We start from the raw sequence: 16,944 nt of genomic DNA, 5'->3' as shown, positions 1-16,944 counted from the left end.
TGACCTTCCAAAGAAGTGTGGATGTATAAGAATCCAAATAAAGTTAATACTTGCCACTTGAAGGTCGTAGAATCAAATTCTATAAAATGTCACCCATTTATGAAACAATCGGTGTTAAAAGCATACATACATAACTTGTGTGACTTTTACTATGCCACAAAACGAGAGTGTGAAAAGCACAAGGGCCTACGAAATATTATTTTAAGCTATATATTAGGAAGGGGCCTAGTCATAGATGTAAGACCTCGATGTTAATATTTATGTTTTGGGTGTCTGGGTCGTAGCATTAAAACATAAATAACATGTGATAAGTCTTACATTGCAGGACTAGGAAGGAGACCATCAGTATGCTTTGCATAGGTGGTGAAATATCCTAGCGATGCCTACGATTTTAGGGCTATAATTTGCTAAGAAAATGATGCATTAATTACACATAAATTTAATATAAACAAATTCGACTAATGTCATCTTATGATTATGCCCAAATCTGTATTATAAAGGCCAAGCAGTGGTCTGTGCGGATCTATGAAGGGACCATTAATATTTTCTCATGAACTAGTCTTTCGGGCAAGTTATCGGAAAAACTGGAAGATCTGCACCTTGGACAGACACCTTTACATATGTTCCCTGAGAGGAATTAAAAAAAAAAAAAAAGCAACCAAGAAATAAGTTAAGCAAAATGGAAAACAACATTCTTTTAGTTATTTAATTCATTTATATGGCATTATGTAGATAAAATAAATATTTTGATATCTAAAGTTTTCTGTGTCTATTTTATGCTAAAACTTATAACTATTTTATGGAAAAATTTAAACATATTATTGAAAAGGAAAAATATTACTGTTCCTTCTTCTCCAAGCTCTCCTAAACCTAGCGTCACGGGTTTCCATACTAATATTTCTGAAATACTATCACATACAGCACATCCACCGCTTGTGATCTTAACTCAGCTGTTATTTGCATATATATTTCTTAAACACTTATCTCTAATATGGCCTTTAGCAAACAGGCAAAGGAAAACATAGAAAAATTTAAACCCACGTGTCTTTAAGTACATAAGGGTTATGCCAGTCAAGTTTCTGCAAACGAGTCAATGAGAATCCGGTGCTTTATCCGGTGCTTGAATAATATTGTTTAATATTATATTTCACGGTGTTGCAGTTGGAAGTCACATGACGATACATACTGGAGATAAAATATATAGCTGTAAACTTTGTGATAAAATGTTTTGACAATAATCGTTTGAAGCGCCACTAAGGATACAGAATGGAGATAAACCATTTAAATGTGGAGTTTGTGATAAAATGTTTGGATATAAGTAGTAATTTCAAGAACCACACGAGAATGCAACCATTCAAATGTGATGATTGTTATAATTTTTTTAGATAGAGTTGCCATTTGAGGAAACACACGGAATTTCGTACTGGATATAAACTATTCAAATGTGAAAATGTTTGCACAAAGTAGCCCTTTGAAGAATCACATGAGAATCCATATTGGAGATAAGCTATTTAAATGTGAAGCTTGTAATAAAATGTTTGGACAGAGGAGTACATTGAAGAATCACATGAGAATCCATACAGGAGATAAACCATTCAAATGCGAAATTTGTCATAATATGTTTGGAGAGGGCAGTAGTTTGAAGAGGCACATGAGGATACATACTGGAGATAAACCATTCAAATGTGAATTTTGTGATAAAATGTTTGCACAGAGTAGTTCTCTGAGGAAACACACGAGAATCCATACTGGAGATAAACCATTCAAATGTACAGTTTGTAATAAAATATTCGGACAGAGTAGTAATTTGAAAGTTCACATGAGAATACATACTGGAGTTAAACCATTCAAATGTGAAGTCTGTAATAAAATATTTGGACAGAAATTTTATTTGAAGAGGCACATGAGGATACATACTGGAGATAAACCATTCAAATGTAAAGTTTGTGATAAAATGTTTGGATATAGTAGTTATTTCAAGATCCACATGAGGACACATACTGGAGATCAACTATTTAAATGTGAACTCTGTAATAAAATATTTGGCCAGAGTAGTGGATTGAAAAGGCACATGAGAATCCATACTGGAGATAAACCATTCAAACATGAAGTTTTTGATAAAATGTTTGGGCATAGTTCTTTCAAGGTCCACGTGGGAACACATACTGGAGATCAAACATTTAAATGTGAAGTTTGTAATAAAATATTTGGACAAAGTTGTCATTTGAAGAACCACACGAGGATACATACTGGAGATAAGCCATTCAAATGTGAAGTTTGTAATAAAATGTTTAGACAGAGTAGTCATCAGAAGAGACACATGAGAATCCATACAGGTGATAAACCATTCAAATGTGAAGTTTGTGATAAAATGTTTAGAGAGAGTAGTCATTTGAAGAATCACATGAGAATCCATACTGGAGATGAACCATTTAGATGTGAAGTTTGTGATGAAATGTTTGGACATAGTAGATATTTCAAGGCCCACATGAGGACACATACTGGAGATCAACCATTTAAATGTGAACTTTGTAATAAAATATTTGGAGAAAGTAGTCATTTGAAGATGCACATGAGGATACATACTGGAGTTAAACCATTCAAATGTGAAATTTGTGATAAAATGTTTGCACAACATAATCCTTTGAAGGACCACATGAGAATCCATACTAGAGATAAACCGTTCAAATGTGAACTTTGTTATAGAATGTTTAGACAGAGTAGTAGTTTGAAGAGGCACATGACAATACATACTGGAGTTAAACCATTCAAATGTGAAGTTTGTAATAAAATGTTTGGATATAGTAGTCTTTTGAAGGACCATGTGAGAATCCATACGGGAGATAAACCATTCAAATGTGAGGTTTGTGATAAAAGGTTTGGACGGAGTAGTACTTTGAAGATCCACACGAGGATACATACTGGAGATAAGACATTCAAGTGTGAAGTTTGTAATAAAATGTTTAGAGAAAATTGTCATTTGAAGAAACACATGAGAATTCATGCTGGAGATATACAAACACAATTCAAAGGTGAAGTACATGATTAAAGGTTTATACAGAATGCTGTTTAAAGAAGCACTTGAGATAAACCATTCACATGTGAAGTTGGTGATAGCATTGTAGGATAAAATAATGCTTTGGAGAACTACAGGAGGATGAATACTGGTAATAAACAATGGAAATATTAAGCTTGTGATAGAATGTTTATGCATAGTTGACATGCTGGACATTAACCATTCAAATGTGTTCTTTATGATGAAATATTTGGGACAGTATTACTATGAAGTGCAACAGGATGGTGTATACTGTTGATAAAGTATTCAGATGTTTTGGCACAGTACACATTCAACCATACTATGATAATACATAATGGAGAATAAACATTAAAGGTGTAGTGTTTTCATTAAGCTTGATAGTTTCAATGAATGTGGGTCTTAACTCATTGACCCCTGAGCCAAACAGCTAGGCATTCCCCTACAGGACTCACGGTACTAATTCCACTCCAATGGTAAACATATGGAAACACTATCATATTCAAAATTCAATAACTTAAAATTTATGGGTGCTGATAATGACACCTATAATTTTTCGTGCACATCTAACCTTGGTGCAAGCTTATGTGTGGAGAACACCATATGACCAGCGGCAATTTGTTTACATACATGTGCATGAAACGTGTTATTGATTCTGCACCAAATGAATCAGGTGCTACTTTCAGTATTGAGTACTCCTGAGTCAAGCCTGTAAAAATGCTAAAATTGCATCAGTAGAAATTTGTCAATATTTTTTTTACATTACATATAGGATAAGCTCTCAAAAGATATTTTTCCTAAAATTTTAATTTTCATTATTAACCAGTTATGGACCACCAAACCTGTAAATACTCTATTATTTCTTCACCCATTTCTAGACTGGTTCACAGTTCTTCTGTATAATTTGTACCGTGTGTCCTACAGCCTATGTGCGGTGAGATTACCTAGTGCAGTGTTAGCTATACCAGGGTCTGTATCCCTGATCCTTGCTGAGAGTACTTGGCTTGCATATTTTTTCAGATGGAGCTTCTTGCAATAAATGTTATTTTCTAATTTATGTTCCTTTAATTGAGCTAAAAGATGGCACAGCAGTTTTCAATAATATTATGACATAATGGTATAAATTTCATGCTACATGGAGAAATAAAACTTGTGCCTAATGATGAAATAAGTTATTTTCTTACCAATTTTTTCTCTTGCCTTAAATAATCCATAAAATCTAAGATGAATTCACATTGGATAATTAACACAATCAACACATGAATTTCGTTCCATTTTATGTATACAGAAATTCTACTTGTCGCCTTTCTTCCAAATTTAACTTTGTGTGAATACTCCGTCAGAATCTGTTAAGTAAAAGTCTACTCCCAGCAAATGATTCTCGTAACTTTCATCATTTTCTGCTCAAAGTATTTCCACTGTTTTTGCCGCTATCTAACCCAAGATTTTTTCCCCTTTGTTCAGCATTGTTCACTCTATATACATAAGCTAAATTTTCATCGTATTCTATTCTTAATATTTCTACTATATTAACCGCTATAGTCAATTTTTTTCCCCTTTGCTTAGCAATGTTCACTTTATGTAAACTAAACTTTTATTGGTTAAAATGCCTTCATAATTAGGAAATGCTTGAAATCAACCAATGGTTTGTGACGATTTAACACATTTTGTGGGATACAGGCCTAGACTAATACTATCACTCAGACTCAGCGCTCACAAAACAAGCTAGGTAAACTGCGCCATATTAAAGCAACACTCGGGAGATGAGGAAGGTAATTATGATGAGTTATATTGGTGGCAGGGGTTAATGGGTTGAAGAAGCAGTACTCTCTCAAATGAAGAATTACAGAATTACAAACACTTTCAGGGAAATATAGTCCTTAAAAGAATACATTTCAGACCATAAATTACCATCAAACTTTTCGGTAAACATACATAATCAAAGTTAAATTTTCTGATTTTGAAAATTTTGAAAAGCATCCAATGTCATTTATGAGTTTATAAATAGCTCAGAGGAATACGGTATACATATTCAAATAACTGCGGCTGTTACCGTCGAAGCTGATGATTCCATGTAAACATTAGCGTAATGAAGACTCACATCCCAGAAAAGGAAATGTGCTTTGGTGTAAAAACAGTCTGTACAGATGAGATCTGTTTCATGAATAAGACTGAAAGAATAAATCTCTGGAACTACAACAGATGCAATGCACACATACAACCTATGGTAAACGATCAAAAGTAAGTTGATACAAGAAAAAGAAGGACATCTCTACACAGTTAACTACATATGCTAGATTATTAATGATTTAGTTCATAAAATGAATTCAAATTGATGATGCCTTTTACCCAGCTCTGCCAGAAGTGCGTAGCAGGGGAAAATATCAATTGGATGGAAAGAAAGTGAAGGTACCATTTTGCAGCAGGAAACATGGAAGGCATCCCACACTGTAACCAGGAATATTTACTGTCTTTTGACACCATGGTATGATGTTCCGTGCTTGATTTATTGATCAGTTTATGTTTATCCTTTGTTTTTAATAACAATTCTATTTTGTTACCAAATTGAAGTGAGTTCTTTTACTTTTAGTTTCTCATCATCTGCAACATTGGTTTAAGTGATAATAACAAAATTTATATGCTAAAATTTTGTCTTTGAAAACAGCTTATTGATTGTTTATCCATCATTGCGGATGATTTGGGCTACACGAATAGTAAAATAATTGCTTTTTGCCATGTTTTATATTGGAATATAGTAATAACAGATTGATTTGTTTAGTGCATTGAGTGTTTGTGATTTTAATTTGTAACGTAGCTTATACATTTTTTCAGTCATGTTGTTATGATGTCTACAGTGGCAATTTAAAGTGATGTCTAGCATGTGGGCATCATGCCATCGACAAGTTGCATCATGTCCCACCCAGACAAATTATTCTGACACCAGGCTGATAATTCCTAACACTAACCTCTTAATTCCGAGTACTAAGTGAGACAGCTCTATGTACCATTTTCATTAGCCTTTGGTATGACTCTGCGAGGGTTTGAACCGTCATCCAAGGCTGATGCTCCAACAACTTAGGCCGTCTCAGCTGTCTTTCAGAGCAGTGAGAATTATTTGTCAGTAATTCAACTGACTGAATGGTACTGCTGACATAAGGTACATAATTTTCCTTGACGTGGGTTCGCAGCCTTGTGGACAAGCATTAAGGATGTTAATAGTGATATCACAGCTATAAAAAGAGTGTTACCAACAACACATAAACAGAGCCAGTATTATGTATATTAACACAGGGAAAAGCACTACTAACATCCTTCAAACAGTACTTATGATATGTGGTCTCACCACAATTTATAGTCTTTTCGGATTTGTTTCTGTTGTATAAATGCCCCCAGTTTCTTTAATCAATCCTTATTTTACACAATAATCTGTCAAATTTGTAATATGCTGTTTTTTTGTCTCTGGTGTTTGCTATGGGTGCCAGATCATGAAATCGATGGAGTCGCCTAATATTCGATTCACATTCCTGAAAACAAAATTTGAAAGTTCTTAGCAGTTCATATTACACATTTTGATTTTAATCTTTGATGTTTAAGATAAATACTTTTGTTAATGGTGAACTCTGTAGAGCCTGTGTTGTATCTGCAAACTGGAATGTTTTATTAAGAGTATTTCATGAATATATCCAACAACAGAAACAAAAGTTCATTTAAATTACATTGGTCATAAGTACACGCTTTAGTCATGTTGAAAATACAGTGTAATTTTGGTTATTTAAAAAAATAATTCATTTATATGCATATTTTCTTATGCAAAGAAATTATAATATCACAGTCACAGTCATAAAGGTAAATTAAACAATAAAAAAGTATGATTATGGAATCTAGAGTTGATGAGGTTGTCTTTCTATGTCTTCATTATTATATGTTTTCATTTTTTTCTTCATTTGTTCCAGAAGCAATAATTTTTGACAATGCCTGCAACTTGCCTGCTTACCTTACTTTTTCACTAGAGATCCCATTGTCCTTGCAAGGACAGTTTGCAGTTGATGCTTTGGATTGGTTTGACCACATTGGTAATGCATTTCTACCTGTACGTTATTGCAATTGTATGTTCTTCATTCTGATTTTTACTCATGTATTGATGATTCTTAGGGTTGGAAACTATTAACTGCATCAGTATATACATGCATATCATTTCATTGTGATATTTTTACAATAAATGCAATTATTATAATATGGCATATGTCTGTGTTTATTCAGTCACATGACCTGTTATGAAAAACACATGTTATACTTTTTAGTTGTTTTGAATGTAGCAGTAATTGAGATCATGTTGATTCAAAGAACTTGTTTCATAGTTGCTTTAGTGCACACAGTTGACACAGAATGTTTCTAAAGTTGGTAAATAAGTGGTATAACATTAAATCTAGTTATCATTATTTTATATGTTAAAACATTTTAAGTTTGCAGCTACTGGTAACTATAAGCATTGACATTTATTTACATTGTACTAGCATTGTTGTAGTATTTACATGTTGTTTAATTTGTTTGCAGTGGTATCATGAGAACAGAGCATCATCATAAAATATGACTAAAACACACATTTCAGTTAAACAACCTTATCTCATTCTTATTCACATTTTATAAGTTGTTCCAACAGTAGGCATTAGTGACATTTTAAATGATCATACTTTTTCCAAAGATTATTATTTACAATGTACTGAGAAGTTTTTAGCTGAGGAAAAGATACTGATTTATTGCAATATTCTTCATTTTTCACAAATAATGGTCTATTCTGTTGGCATTTTATAGAAGAAAAGATGTGATACATGCACATGCCTGTGTTACAAGCAGATGATTTAGTGCAAAATAGTTAAGGTGTGATATGTCATTTGTAATGATGTATATGTAATGTTTCAATAAAACCATTATTGTTGGTAACATGTGTATAATGTCAGTCATTTCCTATGTATACAAGGGAATGTGCATGTGGTTTCATCTCTTCTAGCATTATTTATTTCTCAGACTTTTGGTTGTTTGTAGTCGTTTGCACGAAATTGAATGTAGTAGAAAAATTTAAATATGAAACTTGTAAATGTTATATATTTCCTTTGCCTTTCATAATTTTCAGGGTAATCATGTCAAATCTAGTTGTATGTGTCACATGATGTATATAGTTGTAAGTTTCTTGATTACTGTATCTACATTGTGTAAATGTTACACATGGTTTTAATGATACTCAGTATGTCAGCAGACTACACATTTGTTTATTATGGTGATTGCCTTTTGCACTTTGTTGTGTACGAGTTGTATTGCCATAGTGTATGTGTTGCAAATATTTAATTACAAGCTATAAAATATATAAAGTAGTAGTAAAGTAGGGCGATTCAGGGACAATGGGACTTACCATTAAAAACAGGGTCCCAGCACTTTGGGGACTATGTAAATTTAACATGGGGAAAACTGGCCCGGCACTTTGGGGACAATGGGAATTAACATGGGAATCTATTTTGGGTCAGTCTAGGGACAAGGGAAATTTAACATGGGAGAAAAAAGCAATTCTAGGGACAAGGGGAATTGAACATGGGAATTTTTTGTTGTTTTTTTTAAAAAAACAAAAAAAAAATAACTAAAATAAAATAAAATAAAAATAAAAAAAAAAACAGGTAGGCAATTGAAAGTCTATCTCTTTTCGAGAGATGTGGGTGGCCCTGAAAAGGGCCTTTGGGTTTATGTTAATGTATCCATTAACATAAGGGGCACTGCATTGGTCTTCTTCTTGTCCTTAGGCTGCGTCTCACTGTAGGACCGTACATCAGGACTCTTTTGAGGCATCCTTGTCTTTCTACGTAGATCCTACGTATCCACAGACTGGTGTGTGTCCTGTGGACAACTGTCCACTTGGATCGGACATACATGGCTATGTCCGTCCGGAACATCCTTGAAGACACAAGCGTAGAAGATTGCACATTGGTCCACATCTTGAGGCGCCGAGAACAGGTGAATCAATGCAGTGAACTGCGCTTATTTATAGGTAGAGGTAGGATTGAAACGGATTGAGTTTGTTGACCAATCCAAACACGCGTTACAAAATTCAGTCAGCCCGCATCCAATCCGAAGAGAGCAGTCTGTGACGTCACGTGGTCTATATAGATTCGCTAGCGCCTGTGTGCAGTCAATCTATGCGACAGTTATTCAACATGACGGAAACTCAGAAAATGATCCATTGGGGTGCACCAGCAGTGGAGACCACCCAAGGGAACCTGGACTTACTTTCAGAAGAGGTAAATTGGGATTTTGTGGATTTTCTTACCTCGCAAGAATTTGTTCCGGAACCTTCGTCACCTTCATTACAGCAAGTGGAGAATTTTAAACAGAGACAGAAAGAAGAATTGAAGAAATTTATACAGCGACAAAAGGAAGCAGAACAAGCTTTTCTCCTACAGCAACAGCAACAAGAAGAAGAGGTAAGAAAAAAAACAACAAGAAGAAGCAGCAAAGAAACAAGAGTTTGAAAGTCAAATCGTCATGGTCCTGTTGGACATTTTAGCGGAGTTAAGAAGTCTGAAACAAATGTATCAGACTTCTTTATCACAACCGAAGAGAATACGACCTTCCCGAGCTAAACACGCCAACCCTGTGACTAAGCCTACTGTACCACCCTTAGTGATTTCAACCAAATCATCATCATCAGAAGTAGCCTCGGCCGTGGCAAAGGCTTAAGACAGTTAAATTTGATTGCTTAAACTCACCCCTACACCAAAAAAAGGCCCTTTTCAGGGCCACTCACGTCTCGAAAAGAGATACACTTTCAATTGCCAATAATTAAAAAAAAAAAAAAAACATTTTACCCCTATAGTACGTGTATATGAGTGCGTGAGTGTAGCTTCTTATTTAAAATCAAAACTCAAAGACACTTACCTTTTTATACCTAATTTATTCTTTTATAAATAGTTACAATCCAATTCACAATTCACAACAGAGCACTTTAAAAAGTACATTCACTTCTTCTGTCTCACTGTTTAGTCTCTCTGTTTTTTAAATTTCTTCACCGTCACAGTCTTTTCCTCCTCTTCCTCCTCACTTTCTTCCCTTCTTCTTTTCTTCTCCTGTTTCTTTTTCTTCACCTGTCTGCTATCTTCCTCCTCTTCTTCCTCTGAAGAATCCCTCTCTTCTTCTGACTCCTCTTGTTTCTTTTTTGGGCAATCTGGAGACCAATGTCCTTTTTCTTGACAATAATAACAGGTATCTTGACTTTTGTCTCTTTTAACCCCTGTTTTTCTATTTTGACTGGACACTCTGAAGACCAATGACCTTTCTTCTGACAGATATAGCAAGTATCTTCACTTTTATCTCGAATAGAAGGAGAGTAGTCCGAAGGCTGGTCTGAAGAAAATTTTCTAATGACCCCTCGCAAAGCTCTGATGAAACGTTTGATCTGGCTAGTCTCTTCCATCGTTGTGCTCGGTTTGAGAGTGAAATGAATAGTGAAAGGACAAGACACACACCCTTTTATATACGCTGGTCTGCCATGACTATAAATTAGTCTATGGTGTTTAAACTTAAGTCATTTGACGTTTTGCACTCAAGATGAAACGATCCAATTCATTTGAGAAGAAAGAAGAAGAAAGTTAGAGGCAGAAACGTGATCTATCGCCTCGTACCAGGGCTGAAGTCTTGGCACAAATTCATGCCAGTGATTTTGAAGAGGACATGAGCGAACCAGAATCCAAACCCTCTAAACAAAGTTCGCCACCCTTAGTCAACCCTGAAAAATACTATTCCATTCGAGAAACCGAAAAGCGCTCCTCTAGAAAATTTAGAACCACGGCTTCCAAATACACGGTGAAGTTTAAAGATTTCAAGTCCGAAGTACCGTTAGAGAAAGCAGGAGGGTTCATCACAGGGGTGTGGGATTCTTTGCTCACCACACTCAAAGAAGACGATCGCTTGAGACTTTCCATACAACACGACGGTTTGAAACCCCCTGTTTGGATCGAGTTTAGCACCCCTGCAGAATTGACCGCTTCCAAAGTCATGGAGAAGATTCAACACGTGCAACAATCCAATGACCAGTTTGACATCACCGATGGAAAAGCCACACTCGACATGACCCACGTCTCTCCTCCTCAAGGGACCGGACAACGCAATAAGGTGTTATTGGTGAACGACCTTCGCAGCACCAAAAAGAGTCTCGTCCAAATTCACAATTCTCAAGACCAGATGTGTTTAGCCCGAGCCATCGTGGTGGGACGAACCTATGCCGACAAGAACGACACGGCAGAATGGAAAAGAGACTGGGGGAACATTCGAAAATCGAACCGAGCCAAACAACGAAGTGAAGCAGAACTCCTGTTGCAACAAGCCGGCCTGTCCAAAGACACACCCTGCGGCATTCCTGAAATGCAAAAATTGAAAGATGTCCTAGCTACATTCTACACCTTGAAAGTGCACCCTCAAGAAGTGCGGGGACCTCTGTTGTTTTGAGGGAATGACTTTAAGGATGGAAAATACATTCATGTCTATTATCACGATGACCATTTCGATACCATTACCAGTATCACTGCATTCCTGGAATACAGTTATTACTGTGAGAAATGTGACTATGGCTATAAAAATCGAGAGCAACACAAACATTGCGGATCGAAATGCTCAGGATGTTTGGCCTCTCCACCCTGTCTGAGCGAAGGGCAAAAACCATTGCATTGTCCTGCTTGTCTGCGCACATTTGTCAGCCCTGCCTGTTACCAACAACATCTGAAGACGCAAGGTTCACAGCAGAAATGTGCTTGTCAACTCCTGAGATTGTGCCCTACGTGTGGACAAGGCATACGTGCCAATAATGCCAAGACACACGTATGTTCAGGAAAGAAAAAATGTCACATTTGTCACCACATCGTAGACTTGGAACACCAATGCTACGTGCAAAAATACCAATCGACACCGGAGAAAGAGGATGCACACAAGAGGAAAGGCAATTTCATCTTTTTCGATTTCGAATGCATGCAAGAGACCGGTATTCACATTCCTAATTTCTGCGTGGCTCATCGAGCGTGCGAGAAGTGCATTCAAGAACCTATCTTCAGTCACTGCCCTCACTGCAGCAAGATTCCCGGAGGGCGTGAAAAAATCTTTCGGGGACCGAACACGTTAGCCGATTTTGCCCAATGGGTCTTAGACCCCATCGACAAGACGTGGAGCCAAGAGAACATCGAACGTTACGGAGATTGTCATCGTCATGCCACAGTGATGGCTCACAATTTCTCCGGATACGATGGACAGTTTCTTTTGAGATACTATACGGAACAAGGCACCGAACGTCCTAAAGTCACTTTGAACGGAGCCAAAATCATTTTCATGCAAGTGGGACAAGTGCAGTTTAAAGATTCGATGAGTTACTTAGCCATGTCTTTGAGTCGAAGCCTAAAACATTTGGAATGACAGAAATGGCTAAAGGGTACGTTCCACACTTTTTCAATACGGAAGCCAATCAACACGCCATTCTACCCCATTTACCTGAGGCTCACTATTACGACCCTGACAACATGCGTACCGAACAACGAGAAGCTTTCTACGCTTGGTACCAGGCTCACGCCTCGGACCCTTTCGACTTTCAGGAAGAAATGTTAAAGTATTGTCGTTCCGACGTGGACATTTTACGACGTTGCTGTGGAAAATTTCGAGAACTGTTCATGGAACACGGATGGGTCGATCCTTTGAAAGAAGCTTGCACCATTGCCAAAGCGTGTTCCTTAGTGTACCGGCAACGATTCATGCCTGAAAAAACCGTGGCTGTCATCAGTCCTCAAACGACCAACTATGTCAAACGTCAATACTCGGTCAAAGCCCTACGCTGGTTACATTACTTGTGCGACAAGGAAAACAAATGGATTCAGCATGCCCGCAACGGAGGAGGCGAAAAGACCACCGGAACGCATTCGGTCGATGGCTGAGACTTAGAAAACCCCAAGTTCGTGGACGAGTTTAACGGTTGCTTATTTCACGGATGTCCCGACTGTTACCCTGACCGTGGCACTAAAAATCAGTTTTTACAACGAACCATGGAAGACTTGTACCAGGCCACTTGTCAGCGACGCCTAAAGTTAGAACATGAAGGATACCAAGTGGTGGAAATGTGGGAACACGAGTACGATCACCGTTTGAAAACCGATCCCGAGTTTAAACGCCTCGTGGAAAGTTACCAGTTCATGGACCCGCTGAACCCGATGGATAGTTTGTACGGAGGAAGGACCAATGCCACCTGTTTGCTGTACCAAGCCGACGAACAGAAAGGAGAAGAAATCAAATACTTGGACGTGCGTTCGCTGTATCCCTACGTGTGCAAATATTGTCGCTTTCCTGCAGGGCAACCATAATTGTTGACGGAACACATCGACCTGAAAAACATTCGACAATACGAAGGCTTGATCAAGTGCAAAGTTTTGCCTCCCACGGACTTGTACCATCCCGTGTTACCTCACCATTGCCAAGGCAAACTGATGTTTCCTTTGTGCCGTACTTATGCCGAAACGTGCAAGCAAGACCAACCTTGTCAGCACACCCAGGAAGAACGGGCCTTGACGGGAAGCTGGGTCATCGTAGAATTGTTCAAAGCTCTGGACATGGGATATCAACTGTTAGAAGTGTACGAAATTTGTCACTTTCCCAAGACACAACAATACCACAAGGGTGACCCCACGCAGAAAGGCATTTTCGCAGACTACGTGGATGCCTTTTTGAAACTGAAACAAGAAGCCAGTGGCTATCCTTCCTGGTGTCACACTCCCGAAGACCAAAAGACATTCAAAGAGAAATACTGGACACAAGAAGGCATTACTTTAGATCCCATCGAGAAAAACGAAGGCAGGCGATCGTTTGCCAAAGTGATGTTAAATTGCTTGCGGGATAAAATGGCACAACGTCCGTGTTTACCCAAGACGGAATATTTGACAGAACCTTCCCGTTACTTTCAGATGATTCACGACAAAACCAAATTCATGAAACACGTGGACGTCGATCGCGAGGATTTGATCTTGGTCAAATACGAAGAAGATCTGGACTTTGTACAAGACGACCTTTTTGGAAATGTCATCATTGTGGCTTACGTCACAGCTCATGCTCGCTTAAAATTGTACGAAGCTTTAGAACTGTTAGGGGAAAGTGTCCTGTACTTTGACACGGACAGTTGTATTTACATCCATCACCCGAGTCAACAGCACCCTGACATCGAAGGAGACCGTTTAGGAGACTGGACAGACGAGCACCCTGACGACAAAATTCTAACTTTCGTCAGTGGCGGTCCAAAAAATTACGTCTACGAATACCGGGACCCACAAGGAGAAGTGCACACGAAGTGTAAAGTGAAATGATTGACTCTGAATTATCGTACCAGTCGTATGGTCAACTTTGGGGTATTGAAAGAAGCCTTGCAATCTGGAGAGGATGAACCCCTTAAAGTGACCACCTATCAACCCAACAAGATTGTACGTTTACCCACTCACCACATCATCAGTCGACCCTTGGAAAAAGTCTATCAAATCGTGTACCAGAAGCGAGTGCGACTTCCCATTCATTTCACCTTACCGTATGGACACGTCGGTATTGGTCTGTATATAAAAAGGAACCCTAGGCAAGATCGATAGTTCATTGTGACTACCAAGACCAAGCGAACAAGATGAATACTTTCAGAGAAACACAAAACAAGTTTAGAAAGGCACAATTCAAGTTTGGGGCTTCTGAAGTGGAATGCGATTGTGAGCCTTGCGATGGGAACGATGCTGTACGCTGTGACCTTAGCGATGCCGTAAAGCATCATGGGAACTTTGTTCTCACTACCCTTATCATGGAAAGTGATGCTGTGCGTGTCAAACCTGAGGGATGCGAAAGCGATGCCGCTCGTCCTCTTGGACATTTTACTGGGTTTCGTTTTAAAGGTGGATGTTCACCTTCACGTCTACCTCCCTACGGATGTCATCCAGCCCTGAGCAAACTCCTGTCCATGTCACCCAACCCTCATCGAAACGAACCTGTGAAAGACGAATATTCGTTTCCTGTGCGTTTGTCGGAATACTGCGACTTTGAAAATCGTCTTCAATGGTTCAAAGGAAAATGGCCTAAGTATCTGGGAGGACCGACCCCCGAAGAATTAGCCAGAGCCGGATTGTTCTACTTGGGCGAAGGAGATAAAGTCAAGTGCTTCAGTTGCGGTGTGTCACTTCACCACTGGGAACCACAAGATTCGGCCTACGTAGAACATGCTCGATGGTCACCGAATTGTCATTACTTACCCTTAGTGGGACCGAGACATTGAAGTAACTTACCATAATCTGTTTATGGATACTTTACAAGAGAACATTCGCACTTTGCCTGTGGAGTTGAGAGAAAGGATTTACCGAGAGCTGGTCAAAATACAAGTGAAACGTAAAGAACAATTGCATCCGTTACGTCACCGGTGTTTGAACCACTGGTACCTGAAGGCTATACAAGGACTGATTCAGTTGAAAGTGTTCCATTGGACAGACATTGATCAACGATCCCCTAGTTTTAAAAAGGATTGGTTTGCTATTGATGATTCTATCTACTACATTGTAAACTTACTGCATCGAATTCCAGAGGAAGAGTTAACGAATTACCAACATCTTGTACACAATGTCAACTTACTAAAAGAGGAAATTTCTGAACAAATTGTAATGTGTAAATTAGTAACTAAACGATTTAAATTCGACACTGAAATAAAACCATGTCTGTGCAAACGGTACATTTCTTGTGTCAGACAAAAGAGGATTTAGTATGACTTATTCATGGATACTTTACAAGAGAACATTCGTGCTTTGCCTGTGGAGTTGAGAGAACGCATTTACCGAGAGCTGGTCGAAATACAAGTCAAACGTAAAGAACAGTTGCATCCGTTACGTCACCAGATCTTTAACCACTGGTACCTGAATGGTATAAGAGGACTGATTCGTCAGAAATTGTTTCAGTGACCGGACCTTGTTGAACACTTTCAGTTAGTGAATGAACTAAACGTTCGTAATTTTGGTTATTTCGAGATTCACCTAGTGCAACGTATTGAGGAAGACGAGTTAAAGGATTACCAACATATTTTACGTGGAATCTGCTTAGCGGAAGACGAAACATCTAGACAAACTCTGACGTTTCGGTTACAGTATGCAAGATTTAGATTCCCTACTGGAGAACGAAGAGATCTAGTTAGAAAGTACCTTTATTGCTTCCGAAACAAAGAGACTATAAAATCAGGAATCCATGCCACGGCTTATGTCACATGTAATTGAACAGATTCCGTGGAAGGAACTCAATGACCATATTCAAACCGTGGACCATTACCATCGATTATTACAAGAACTGTATCCATTCAATTTGGGTCGACAAGTGGTGTGTGTCTTAGTGACTTGTTTTCTGGGATTTCGTTTACCAACCGATTCCTTGTGGACTCTTTACGAACAGTACTTACCACCCCAATGGCCTTCAATGGTCACGAAAGACTCCTTTTGGTCAAAGCCTTGCGTTTTCATCTGGATACTTCTCGACCTCTACGGGAAAAAAAGATTCGTCAACTTTTAGCTACCGAAGACGTGTATGACGATGTGTGTGTCGCTTGTGACTTACACCCCCATTGGACAGATGTCCGTGACTGGAAAAAAGGGGGTTTTGAGGCTTGGACCCAAGAAGTGGCCCAGTATGCACGAGAGTTGTTCAAGGAAAAAAGTTACTTTTCAACCTGTGTTAGTGACAGTGCCAGAAGAACCCGTCACCCAGGACAGGACTGTCGTGGACATGCCTGAAAGACCCTTTCGGGAGGACAATTGTGTGACCTTACCCCCTATAGAACTGGTCAGAACATTACCCAAGACATGTAGTACCGACACTTGTGTTTATTCCACGTTGATGGT

General features: G+C 38.4%; 1 protein-coding gene across 1 annotated transcript in view; it reads left to right on the top strand.

Moving 5' to 3' along the window:
• The first annotated feature begins 1,166 nt into the window (after positions 1 to 1,166).
• LOC149784096 (uncharacterized) overlaps positions 1,167 to 16,944 on the top strand; it is a 71,712-nt gene continuing 55,934 nt past the window's right edge. The window contains exon 1 of the mRNA XM_089932945.1: positions 1,167 to 3,037. Within this exon, the coding sequence (XP_089789071.1) occupies positions 1,451 to 3,037 (1,587 nt within the window). The 5' untranslated portion in view covers positions 1,167 to 1,450. The remainder of the gene's footprint in view (positions 3,038 to 16,944) is intronic.

Source organism: Sinohyriopsis cumingii, chromosome 14, assembly GCF_028554795.1.
Source record: "Sinohyriopsis cumingii isolate HCF-2022 chromosome 14, ASM2855479v2, whole genome shotgun sequence".
Taxonomy (NCBI): Eukaryota; Metazoa; Mollusca; class Bivalvia; order Unionida; family Unionidae; genus Sinohyriopsis; species Sinohyriopsis cumingii.
The sequence above is the reverse complement of the archived record's forward strand: the minus strand, read 5'-3'. Positions and strand labels throughout refer to the sequence as shown.